Consider the following 13,376-nt stretch of genomic DNA (forward strand, 5'->3'; position numbering starts at 1 on the left):
AGTGTTTGGAAAAGTAAATACGACGGAGACGTATCAACTCCCCCAAGCTTAAACCCTTGCTTGTCCTCAAGCAATTTAGTTGACAAGCTAAAAGAAAAAAAGAAAAACTTTTACAAACTCTATTTTCTCTTGTTGTTGTAACATGAAAAGCCAGCATTCAAGTTTCAGCAAATATTATGAACTGACCATACTAGCAATAACACATAGGTCTCACAATTACACATATCAATAGCATAATCAGCTAGCGAGCTATATTAACAAAACTCGGATGATAACACTTTCTCAAAATAATCATAACATGATATAACAAAATGGTATCTCGCTAGCCCTTTCTGAGACCGCAAAACATCAATGCAGAGCACCTTTAAAGATCAAGAACTGACTAAACATTGTAATTCATGGTAAAAGAGATCCAGTCAAGTCATACCCAATATAAACCAATTATAATGAATGCAAACGACAGTGTGCTCTCCATGCGGTGCTTTTAATAAGAAGGATGATGACTCAACATAAAAGTAAATGGATAGGCCCTTCACAGAGGGAAGCAGGGATTTGTAGAGGTGCCAAAGCTCGATTTTAAAATAGAGATTGAATAACATTTTGAGCGGCATACTTTTGCTGTCAACGCAACAACTATGAGATGACGATATCATCCATGCTACACAAATTATAGGCGGTTCCCAAACAGAATGGTAAAGTTTATACTCCCCCTCCTCCACAAGCATCAATCCCTGGCTTGCTCGAAACAACGAGTGCCTCCAACATTCAAGGGGTCCCCAGGGAAGCGACCAACTGAGAGAGCGACAACAGTCGTAAACATGCATTAAAATTAATTTACACCGAATACAAGCATGAGTAGGATATAATCTACCATGAACATAAATATCATGAAGGCTATGTTGATTTGATTCAACTACATGCTTGAACATGTGCCAAGTCTAGTCACTCAATTCATTTAAAGGAAGATACCATCCCATCATACCACATCATAATCATTCTAATAGCATGTTGGCACGCAAGGTAAACCATTATAACTCAAAGCTAATCAAGCATGGCACAAGCAACTTTAATCTCTAAATGTCATTGCAAATATGTTTACTTCATAATAGCTGACTCAGGAACGATGAATCATCATATTTACAAAAACAAGAGAGGTCGAGTTCATACCACCTTTTCTCATCCCAATAAGTCCATCATATATCATCATTATTGCCTTTCACTTGCACGACCGAACGATGTGTATAATAATAAGAGTGCACGTGCATCAGACTATGTTGGAATCTGCAAGCATTCAACTCAAGAGAGAAGACAAGTAATATGGGCTCTAAGTTAAATAAACAATCATGCATATAAGAGCCACTAAGCATTTTAATCCTGGTCTTCTCCTACTGACCCCCAAAGAAAAGAAAAGAAATAAAAACTATTTACACGGGAAAGCTCCCAACAAGCAAAAGAAGAATGGGAAATATTTTTGGGTTTTCTTTTTAATTACTACAGCAAAGAAATAAACTACTACTATTTTTTTTGGTTTTTTTCTTAAAGTTTATTAAACACACAAAAAGAAAGCCGGAAAAATAAAATAAACTAGCATGGATATTACAGTGAAAGAGTATGAGCACCGACATCTAGCAATGAGTGTGTGTGAACATGAATGTAATGTCGGTGAGAAATACGTACTCCCCCAAGCTTAGGCTTTTGGCCTAAGTTGGTCTATTGCCAGGGATAGCCTGGCGGATACCCGTAGGTGAAGCTGCGGTGTACTGCGATGAAGAAGACTCTGACTGCCACTGGCTGGCAACCACCTCTAGATCCCAAGAATAAACAGATTGTCGTGGAGGCTCATCTTGTGGCTTCGGTTTCGGGGCTGGTATAGGATTCCGATAGGCTTGAATGGCCGCCCACATAATGATCTGAGGACCTGCAGACAAGTTAAACAAAGAGGGAGGAGGCAAAGTAATAGTCTTAGGGTGATGTTTATCAAAGTATAATTTATATTTGAGCTCCCCTTCACGACTTTTAACAAGAAAGTCATGCTCTAGCATACTCTTATAATCTAAATAAGCATTGGGCAATGATGTTTCTTCTTTCTCCTCTTGCCTAATAGGTATTTCAAAATATTCAGCTAGGCACGAAGCATAAATGCCTCCAAAGATAGGGCCCTTAGTACGATTCAAACTTAACCGTCTAGCAACAATTCCACCCATACTAACAGAGTTATTGCGGTATAAACCATGGAACAAAATAATAATATCAGGGATACTAAGGTTTCCACAGTTCCCGCGTCCAATCAAGCAACGACTAGCAAATAAGGCAAAGTAGCGTAAAACAGGAAAATGTATGCTAGTAATCCTTGCATCAGAAACCTTCCTGGTTTCTCCCAGAGTGATAGTGTTAATAAAAGCTTCTACTTCGTTACGGTGTGGTTCATCCAAGGTGCCCTCAAAGGGTATTTTGCAAACCTCGCAAAATTCAGCTAATGGCATTTCCTTAACAACGTCATATAAATGAAACTCTACTGATGGAGGTGATTTCTTAGGGGAAAGAGTAGAAGTTTTGCACAAAAGTATTTGTGAGTAAGAGATACTGATGACGTTGGTCGCGGAGGAAGTCGGTGAGGCCAGCATTCTCAATCAATAAGTAGAAATCCTCATAAATCCCAGATCTCCTCAAGAAGTCATCGGAAGGCCATTCACACGGCCGGACCTCCGCGGTGTGAGGCAAATTAAATTTGGGCTTCTGCTCTTCTTCCTTTTGTTTTTCCTTTGAGCTTCGACTCGATGAGCCCCTTAAAATCTCTTCATTATTTCTGAAACAATCTGAAATTTTTAGTAACTTCAAATAAAAATGAACCAACTTTAATAAAATTGATAGCAACTACTCCCACAAGTGCCTAGAGCCTATATCAAGCATTAGAACTACTTGGAATCATATAAATTTGACATGCAAGCTCAAGAACATGGTCACCTATGCAGCATAAATTTGCAACGAATAAAGCACTAGAACAAAAACTAATTAGACCAATGGAGGAGTCACATACGAAGGAACAATCTCCCCAAGCAGTTTTGCGAGAGGTGCTTTGAGCAAGGAGATCGAAAATCACAGCAACGGGGGCTGGAACTCGTGCTTGAGTTGGTTTGTCATGTTTGTGTGAGGCAGAGTAAGAAGATGGGTGCAGGGATAAGTGGAGGAGGGCCACCGTGGGCCCACGAGGTAGGGGGGCGCGCCCAGGGGGTAGGGCGCGCCCTCCACCCTCGTGACCAGGTGGCAGCTCCCCCTGTGGTAATTTTTGCACAGTAAATCATCAAATATTCCCGAAAAAATCATATTAAATTGGCATGGCATTCTGAGGACTTCTATTTTTGGGATATTTTTATATTGCACGGATAAGTGAGGAGACAGACAGAAAAATACTATTTTACTTTATTTCTACTAAATAACAGAAAATATAAAGAGGGTACAGAAGGTTGTGCTTCTAGTTTCATCCATCTCGCGATCATCAAAATGAACCCACTAACAAGGTTGATCAAGTCTTGTTAACAAACTCATTCCGAATAACACGGAACCGGAGAAATTTCGAATAGCACTAAGTTACCTCAACGGGGATATGGAAATCCCCAACAATAAGAATATCATACTTTTTCTTGACAGTGGGGAGAGAAAATTCAAAACCTCCAAACATAATCGATGGAATTTTTCCAATAGAGTTGATGATATAAACTTGAGGTTGTTTCCTCGGAAAGTGTACCGTGTGCTCATTGCCATTAACATGAAAAGTGACAGTGCCTTTGTTGCAATCAATAACAGCCCCTGCAGTATTAAGGAAAGGTCTTCCAAGAATAATAGACATACTATCATCCTCGGGAATATCAAGAATAACAAAGTCTGTTAAAATAGTAACGTTCGCAACTACAACAGGCACATCCTCACAAATACCGACAGGTATAGCAGTTGATTTATCAGCCATTTGCAAAGATATTTCAGTAGGTGTCAACTTATTCAAGTCAAGTCTTCGATATAAAGAGAGAGGCATAACGCTAACACCGGCTCCAAGATCACATAAAGCAGTTTTAACATAATTTCTCTTAATGGAGCATGGTATACTAGGTACTCCTAGATCTCCAAGTTTCTTTGGTATTCCACCCTTAAAAGTATAATTAGCAAGCATGGTGGAAATTTCAGCTTCCGGTATCTGTCTTTTATTAGTAATGATATCCTTCATATACTTAGCATAAGGATTTGTTTTGAGCACATCAGTTAATCGCATACGCAAAAAGATGGGTCTAATCATTTCAGCAAAGCGCTCAAAATCCTCGTCATCCTTTTTCTTGGATGGTTTCAGAGGAAAAGGCATGGGTTTCTGAACCCATGGTTCCCTTTCTTTACCATGTTTCCTAGCAACGAAGTCTCTTTTATCATAACGTTGATTCCTTGATTGTGGGTTATCAAGATCAACAGCAGGTTCAACTTCTACATCATTGTCATTACTAGGTTGAGCATTATCATGAACATTATCATTAACATTATCACTAGGTTCATGTTCATCACCTGATTGTGTTTCAGCATCAGAAATAGAGATATCATTTGGATTCTCAGGTGGTTCAGCAATAGGTTCACTAGAAGTTTGCAAAGTCCTATCATTTTTCTTTTTCTTCCTTTTAGAAGAACTAGGTACATCAATATTATTTCTCTGAGAATCTTGCTCAATTCTCTGAGGGTGGCCTTCAGGATACAAAGGTTCCTGAGTCATTCTACAAGTTTTAGTAGCCACTCTAACAGTATAATCATTTTTCTTACTATTCATTTCATCAAGCACTTCTTTCTGAGCTTTAAGTACTTGTTCTACTTGAGTGGTAACCATAGAAGCATGTTTGCCAACAAGTTTAAGTTCACCTCTAATGTTAGCCATAAAATCACCCAAGCATTTAATCATAAAGGTATTCTGTTATAATTGTCTACCAAAGTAAGCATTAAAGTCATCTTGCTTAAACATAAAGTCATCAAACTCATCCAAGCACTGACTAGCAATTTTAGTAGGAGGGACTTCAGCTTTATCATATCTATAGAGAGAATTTACCTTTACTACCTGTGTCAGGATATCGGGATCAGGAGGTTCTTCAGTGAATAAGGAATTGAGATCATATCCTTCTTCCACAGGCGGTAAATTAAGACCATGTATTTCTTCAATAGGAGGTAAATTCTTAACATCTTCAGCTTTAATACCTTTTTCTTTCATAAATTTCTTTGCCTCTTGCATATCTTCGGGACTGAGAAATAGAACACCTCTCTTCTTCGGAGTTGGTTTAGGAATAGGCTCAGTAATTGGCTCTGGAGCTGGCTCAGGAGGTGGCTCGGGAGGTGCCCAATTATTTTGATTTGTCAACATATTATTCAATAGAGTTTCAGCTTCATCTGGTGTTCTTTCCCTGAAAAGAGAACCAACACAACTATCCAGGTAATCTCTGGAAGCATCAGTTAGTCCATTATAAAAGATATCAAGTATTCCAGGTTTCTTAAGAGGATGATCAGGCAAAGCATTAAGTAACTTGAGAAGCCTCCCCCAAGCTTGTGGGAGACTCTCTTCTTCAATCTGCACGAAGTTGTATATTTCCCTCAAAGCAGCTTGTTTCTTATGAGCAGGGAAATATTTAGCAGAGAAGTAATAAATCATATCCTAGGGATTACGCACACAACCAGGATCAAGAGAATTAAACCATATCTTAGCATCACCCTTTAATGAGAACGGAAATATTTTAAGTAAATAAAGGTAGCGCGATCTCTCATCATTAGTAAACAGGGCAGTTATATCATTTAGCTTAGTAAGATGTGCCACAATAGTTTCAGATTCATAGCCATAGAAAGGATCAGATTCAACCAAAGTAATTATATCTGGATCAATAGAAAATTCATAATACTCCTTATCAGGAACACAAATAGGTGAAGTAGCAAAAGCAGGGTCGGGTCTCATTCTATCTCTAAGAGATTCTTTACTCCATTTAACTAGCAGCCTCTTAAGTTCATATCTATCCTGGCAGGCAAAAATAGCTGGAGAAGATTCCGCATCAAAAAGATAACCCTCAGGAATAGCAGGCATATTTTCATCATCACTCTCATCATCATATTCAGAGTCAATAATTTCTCTTTCTCTAGACCTAGCAATTTGCTCATCGAGAAATTTACCAAGGGGCACAGTATTATCAAGCATAGAAGTAGTTTCATCATAAGTAGCATTCATAGTAGAAGTGGCATCATCAATAACATGCGACATATCAGAATTCATAGCAGTAGTAGGTTTAGGTGTCGCAAGCTTACTTATAACGGAAGGAGAATCTAGTGCAGAGCTAGATGGCAGTTCCTTACCTCCCCTCGTAGTTGAGGGCAAAATAATAGTTTGATCGTCTTTCAAGTTCTTCATAGTGTCCAGCAGATATAAATCCCAAGTGACTCAAAGAATAGAGCTATGCTCCCCGGCAATGGCGTCAGAAAAAGGTCTTGATAACCCACAAGTATAGGGGATCGCAACAGTTTTCGAGGGTAGAGTATTCAACCCAAATTTATTGATTCGACACAAGGGGAGCCAAAGAATATTCTCAAGTATTAGCAGCTGAGTTGTCAATTCAACCACACCTAGAAACTTAGTATCTGCAGCAAAGTGTTTAGTAGCAAAGTATTATGATAGTGGTGGTAACGGTAACAAAAGTAAAGACAACAAAAGTAATGTTTTTGGTATTTTGTAGTGATTCTAACAGTAGCAACGGAAAAGTAAATAAGCGAGAACCAGTATATGGAAAACTCGTAGGCACCGGATTAGTGATGGATAATTATGCCAGATGCAGTTCGTCATATAACAGTCATAACATAGGGTGACACATAACTAGCTCCAATTCATCAATGTAATGTAGGCATGTATTCCGAATATAGTCATACGTGCTTATGGAAAAGAACTTGCATGACATCTTTTGTCCTACCCTCCCGTGGCAGCGGGGTCCTATTGGAAACTAAGGGATATTAAGGCCTCCTTTTAATAGAGAACCGGAACAAAGCATTAGCACATAGTGAATACATGAACTCCTCAAACTATGGTCATCACCGGGAGTGGTCCCGATAATTGTCACTTCGGGGTTGCCGGATCATAACACATAGTAGGTGACTATATACTTGCAAGATAGGATCAAGAACACACATATATTCATGAAAACATAATAGGTTCAGATCTGAAATCATGGCACTCGGGCCCTAGTGACAAGCATTAAGCATAGCAAAGTCATAGCAACATCAATCTCAGAACATAGCGGATACTAGGGATCAAACCCTAACAAAACTGACTCGATTACATGATAAATCTCATCCAAGCCATCACCGTCCAGCAAGCCTACGATGGAATTACTCATGCATGGCGGTGAGCATCATGAAATTGGTGATGGAGGATGGTTGATGATGACGACGGTGACGAATCCCCCTCTCCGGAGCCCCGAACGGACTCCTGATCAGCCCTCCCGAGAGAGACTAGGGCTTGGCGGCGGCTCCGCATCGTAAAACGCGATGATTTCTTCTCTCTGATTTTTTTCTCCCAGAAAGCCAATATATGGAGTTGGAGTTGGCGTCGGAGGGCTACCAGGCGGCCCACGAGGTAGGGGAGCACCCTAGGGGGGCACCCCCCACCCTTGTGAACAGGGTGTGGGCCCCTTGGCCTTCATCTTTGGCGAGGATTTTTTAGTATTTTTTCTAAGATGTTCCGTGGAGTTTCAGGTCATTCCAAGAACTTTTATTTTCTGCACGTAAAACAACATCATGGCAATTCTGCTGAAAACAACGTCAGTCCGGGTTAGTTCCATTCAAATCATACAAGTTAGAGTCCAAAACAAGGGCAAAAGTGTTTGGAAAAGTAGATACGACGGAGACGTATCAAACACCTCATCTGCCGCCTCGTCCATCTCCTTGTATGCGGCCTCTAAATCCGCCTAATACTAGCGGTAGCGGTAGCACCAGCACTCGCGGCGGATGTCGCGGGCGGAGTGGTAGGACCTGAGCAGCGCCTGCTGCTCGGGCACGTCCATGTCCAATGTGATGGTCATGCTGGCGGCGAGCAGCTCCTCCGCGTGCCGGTGGTCGTCGAGGAGGAGGAGATTGTAGGCATGGTCGTCTTGCGCCTATCGGAATGCGGCCTCCCGCTCCTCTAGCACCATGTCCATGTAGCGAGCACGGGCCTCGCCCATGGTGATGTTGGCATTGGCCGGCACGGTTGGTGGCGCCGGCTCATCGTCGGCCGCCTCTGCCATTGGCACATCCGCACCGCCGCGCCCTACTAGCTGGCCACAATGGCGGCGATCTCCCCTTTCTGTTCGGACGAGAGGCTGTCCCACAAGGCTTTGGAGCTCTTGTAGGCCATGGCAAGTGTTGTGCAGAGATTAGACAGAGAGGAGAGGAGGGTGGATGGATGCGGCTCTATTGCCGGCCTGCAGGGTTAAATAGGAGGCGGAGGGCAGGCCAGACGGCGAGGTCCTTAATGGTGGGCGGCACATGGACGGACGGGTGGTGCTGGAGTAGGTTCGTCGGCAACCACGTACATTTAATGGTGGGAGGCAGATGGACTGGTGCCATTTGAATGTAGAGAGATGAGGTGTGCACCAGGAAGCGGCGCGGCGGCGCTCTCGGCCGACACACCGCTTCAATGCCGGCTCTAGTGCTAGGCCGTGTCTGCTCTGGGCCGGCATGAATGTGGCAGTGATGCTTTGAAGCGGCGCTAACCAAAGTAGGGCAGGAAAGCACACGAGTGTGGGAGAGGGGTTTTTGGTGGGCCAGGTTAGTCTGGCGCAGGTGTGGCAGCATTCCGGACGCCTATAAATGCCCCTAGTTTGTCTCTGGTTTGTGGGAAAAAGTGTGTCCGGACCATCGAACGTACCAATGCAGGACCGCATTGGAAGGAAAAACACGTCTAGACCGCGCGGTCCAGGTGGTTGCGGGTGTTTTGAGGGTCGGCGTTGGAGATGCCCTAAGGCTTATATAGTTGTGGAATTATCATGTCACATCTAAGTGATTTCATCGTCTAGATTGTGGCCCTTGTGTGTTAACGACCAAAACTGTGCACACGCTTCTAATGCGACGGGCACCTTTTGCCAAGCTTGCAGATACATTTTGGACCAGGGGGCTACTAGAAGAAAGAATCCACACCTCTATGGAAGATCAAGTCGTCATGTTCCTTGATGCTGTATGTTATAATCAGATGTTCAGGGTTATTCATAACACATTCAGGAGATCCAGTGATACCATTTCTAGGTATTTCAAGAAAGTCTTGTATGCTATTGGGGAGCTTAGAGGAGAGATGATCAAGCCATCAACTGGGCAAACTCGTACCAAGATTAGCATGAACCCTGGACGATATTCATATTTCAAGGTGAGCACTACTCATAGTTCATGCCATGACATACTTGTATTGTTGTGATAGAGCCATAAAAATGTGTTTTCATGCGAACACATGATTGTATTGGCGCAATAGATGGTACTCATGTGACTATTAAAGTGTCGAGGTCACATGTTACAACATAGAGGGGTAAAAAAACATTACACAAGCCAAAGTGTGCATGCCGCTGTTGACTTTGATCTAAACTTCCACATATATATATATATGTGTTAACTGGCTAGGAAGGATCAACCCATGGTGCTAACATTCCTTTTGATAGCATGTCTAGACATGATGGGATCAATGTACCCAATGGTAAGTTCTACCTAGGAGATGAAACATATGCATGTCGGCTTGGTGTCCTTCAACCCTTCAAGAAAAGCATGTACCATTCTCTTCCGGTAACCATCCTATGATTGTTGCAAAATTGTTCAATCTCAAAAACTAGCCTTAGAGTTACGGCTGAGAGGGCATTTAGAGCTCTAGATTTAAGATCCGGGATCGAAAGCCATTCCACTCTTTTCCCATCCAAGTTAGGCTTGCTCTTGCATGTTGCAATCTCTTTAACTTGATCCTAGAATGAGGTTGTGATGAGCTTGTGCCGGATGAGGAAGATGTGACGATTGATGATGTTGATGACTCCAGACATGGTGTGGGTACACATGACAATAACGCTTGAAAGAGTAAAAGGTTGAAGTGGGTTGGGACAATGTGGGCAAACAGAGGTAACACAAGGATCTGAAGTTGTAGCAGCTGCAACATCGCTGGACTTTCCCCTATTGAGCCATATGACTATTAATTTGTATTCCAATTTGTTAGTAGTTAGGATGATCTGCTATTTCTTTACTAGTTATGACTAAAATGATGTTTATTTCATATTGCATATGTAGTGTAATGTATAGTAATGTCACCACTAGTGAGAAGGGTGACCACAACATAGATCATGCAGAACCAAACATCATATTTTGCACATTGACAACCATAATCTAGAACTCATGCCAACCAAACACTTGTCATAAAACTGCTCAGTGCATACAGATAGCCAAAGTATGTGTGAAACATGAACTTTCTTTTTGTCTTTATTCACTCAACCCACAGATGCAAATAGCCCAAAAAGGACGCAACCTACCAAACGCATCTGAAATGGACATAAGAGTGGCTGGATATGATTTGAAGCCTCAAGTGGTTGAGGATTTGAAACAATTCTTGGACAACTTACAAATAGGTTTAAACTTTATTTGCATGTAATAAAATATTTTCTAGTTTGCACATTACCAAGATGCTTAGGTTGAGAATGCAAATATTTAGTAAAGTGAGGTTATGTGCCTAGTCATGCTCTGTGATTTGCAAATGCCTTAATATTACTTCTGCACAAGTGCAATTTTTTTGTCATTATTTGTATTATCTTTCCTCCTTTTGTCTATTTACTTTCCTCTAGTTCAGAATCCAAGTAAAATCTACGAAAATGTCTATTTTGATGTATTTGGCATTACGGCGAACGTTCATGATCCCGTTTGTCCAACCAGCTTTTGCATATTTTCCGCTTTTAGTTAACAAGATCTTATTTTTCTGATTTCGTGGCCATTTTCGTATACCAAGTTTCGGCACCCCCAAACCAAAGCCTGAGCGATAAATGGACCCAAGAAACATCGCATCTATTGCTGCATCACTACAACTCAAGAAGAAGACATCACTAGGGAAACAACTGCAAGGCAGTGGCCTCGGAGAGGGAAGAGCAAAGAACACAACACAAAAACACTTGACTTTCTTCCTCTTCTGACGCGGCCGCTCACAATTCCCGGACGCGCATGCATGCCGATTACCGGATACCGGCCTTTGACAAGGTAAAAGCTCACAAATTGCAGAACCAGATCTAAAGCATACAGCCCGCGCCAGCCGCCCTAGCTGGCGTAGTTCACCGAGGAGCTGTAGGACGTGCCGGCCGTCCAGCCGGAAGGGATGGCGTTGGTGACCTCGAGCACCTTGCCGGAACCCGAGGTGAGCCGGAACGAGAACGGGGCTTGGAGAGGCTTCCCGTTGTTCGACTGGAGGAGCCACAGTGCGCCCCAGGACTGCTTCATCGCCATCCACGGCGCGCCGTGATCGTTGTGGTGGCCGGGCGCGCAGCCGCCCTGCATGATGTCGACGGCAGAGAGGTCTCCGTCGCCGGCCTGGTAGATGATCAGCACGGAGAGGTAGAACGGGTTGGAGCCCGCGTCCACCTTGAAGACAATGTTCATGCCGTTGTAGTTGCAGGGCACCCTGAGGAAATTAACTGACCAGTGTCACGCACGCACGCCTTCAGTAAACACACTCTAGGATTATCAGATCAAAATGCATTTTCACCTCGCGTAGTGGATCTTGAGCTGTCCGGCGGAGCGGAGGCGGTCAGCCATCCCTCGGTTGGCCATGGCGCCGAAGGCGGTGCCGCTCATGTCGAAATGATCCTCCGAGGCGCATATACCGTCGGGGCAGTTGTCAGTGATGACGACAGTCACCGGGCGGCCGGAGCAGGCCTTGTTACCGGTGCACTTGACCTGTAACGTACATCCACTTTGCACGCTGACTCACATGAAAGTGCTAAATCTAAATGTCATCGTATATACCGACCAATCTACGTACCTGATAACATGCACCGCAGCCTTTGCCGCTCTTGAAGAAGGAAGGTCCGCCGGCGGCGATCATCGACGAGAATGGGTGCTGGCCGACGGCGCTTTGGTAACCGCACGCGCCACCTGCATTTCGTCCACGGAAAAAGAGCAAGTCTCAGTCTGACAAGTGTTTATACTCTGTACATGTACGAGACGAGAGACTTACCGTCGCTGCCAGCGCCGTAGGGGCTGCCGTACCACGTCGCGCCGCCAGAGGACCAGGACCGGCGGCTGCTAGGGCGCCTGGTGCGGGTGCGGCTCGGCTTCCAGTAGCCGGAGATGGGGCTTACGAAAATTGATAGGATGACGAGCACCGTCGCCAACAGCAATGTGCCTGGACTAGCCATTGATAATCTAGCTATCAGTCAGGAGACAGAAAGCCAATGGGCTAGCTAGGTTTGTTGGGTAGTACCAAGAACTCGGTGTTGCTTGCAGGACTAGTGCGATTCGGGGTGGTATATATAGGATGGTTTACGTGTTATAAACGTGGGAGCGAATACGTTTAGTCGTGCACACACGAATTATGGAGGCGAACGTGCTGGCGACTACTGAGGTTTAGGGAGAGGGCGCGCATACATGCTTGCACTGTGGTCAACTCAGACGGAGCGGGCCATCCTTTGATGACGGGGCCATGGCGCTGAAGGCTCTGTCAACTCCGGAGATTTTGGGTAAAGATGACTCATCCGGCCGGGTTAGTTGCGTGATTGCGTCCATATGTGCACGTGGGGTCAAATACTCAAACGGCCCATCTTGAGCAAATTGGTCATACAAACTGTTTTTTTTAGAAAAGCTTGCTAGGCTTTATTGATCAGCTGAAATGTTTTCAGGAATTACAATTGGGTCATGTGGAGTACCCAACCATATGGTGTCTTCCAACAGGAAGAGAAACACCAAACCTAGCTAGCTTATGAGGTTCAAAATTTGATTCTCGAAATTCAAAGCAAAAATTACAAGAATTAAAAGTGGTAGAAGTTTCCAAAATTTCCTTAATGATAGCGCCATAATCTCCTCTTGCTCCCTGGTGAATGTGTTGTATCACTTGCTTGCAGTCCGAAGCGGCTTGAGTATATTCCATGCCAAGATCTTGCGCCAGAGCCAACCCCTCCCTACATGCAATCGCCTCGAGCGAGAGAGGATCAACTAACCCATGGATCAGAATCATGGACGAGCCAAGAAAAGCTCCATCCCGATCCCTGCATACTGCGGTTGTTGTGCCCACAGTCTGGTCTGTTGAGACACATGCGTCAACATTGATTTTAATAAAGCCTTCTAAAGGAGGAATCCATCTGCTAGTAACTCCAGGTTGTGCCCTTTGCTGCTATATGTGC

General features: G+C 43.6%; 1 protein-coding gene across 1 annotated transcript; it reads right to left on the minus strand.

Annotated features, from left to right (window-relative positions):
• Window positions 1–11,137: 11,137 nt before the first annotated feature.
• Window positions 11,138–12,650, minus strand: LOC123041813 (expansin-B5). Its single transcript, XM_044464375.1, has 4 exons — window positions 12,215–12,650; window positions 12,020–12,132; window positions 11,744–11,934; window positions 11,138–11,659 (listed from the first exon to the last, which is right to left on the minus strand). The coding sequence occupies exons 1-4, from the start codon at window positions 12,393–12,395 to the stop codon at window positions 11,299–11,301; spliced, it is 846 nt and encodes a 281-aa protein (XP_044320310.1). The 5' UTR covers window positions 12,396–12,650; the 3' UTR covers window positions 11,138–11,298.
• Between the last annotated feature and the right edge of the window lie 726 nt (window positions 12,651–13,376).

This window comes from Triticum aestivum, chromosome 2B, assembly GCF_018294505.1.
Source record: "Triticum aestivum cultivar Chinese Spring chromosome 2B, IWGSC CS RefSeq v2.1, whole genome shotgun sequence".
NCBI classification, from domain to species: Eukaryota; Viridiplantae; Streptophyta; class Magnoliopsida; order Poales; family Poaceae; genus Triticum; species Triticum aestivum.

Excerpts from the sequence above, each read along its gene's own strand:
- LOC123041813 (XM_044464375.1), bottom strand. The coding sequence starts at position 12,395 with ATGGCTAGTCCAGGCACATTGCTGTTGGCGACGGTGCTCGTCATCCTA. Across the intron at positions 12,133-12,214 it reads CTACGGCGCTGGCAGCGACG|GTGGCGCGTGCGGTTACCAA; the intron begins GTAAGTCTCTCG and ends GACGAAATGCAG. Across the intron at positions 11,935-12,019 it reads GCTGCGGTGCATGTTATCAG|GTCAAGTGCACCGGTAACAA; the intron begins GTACGTAGATTG and ends TGTACGTTACAG.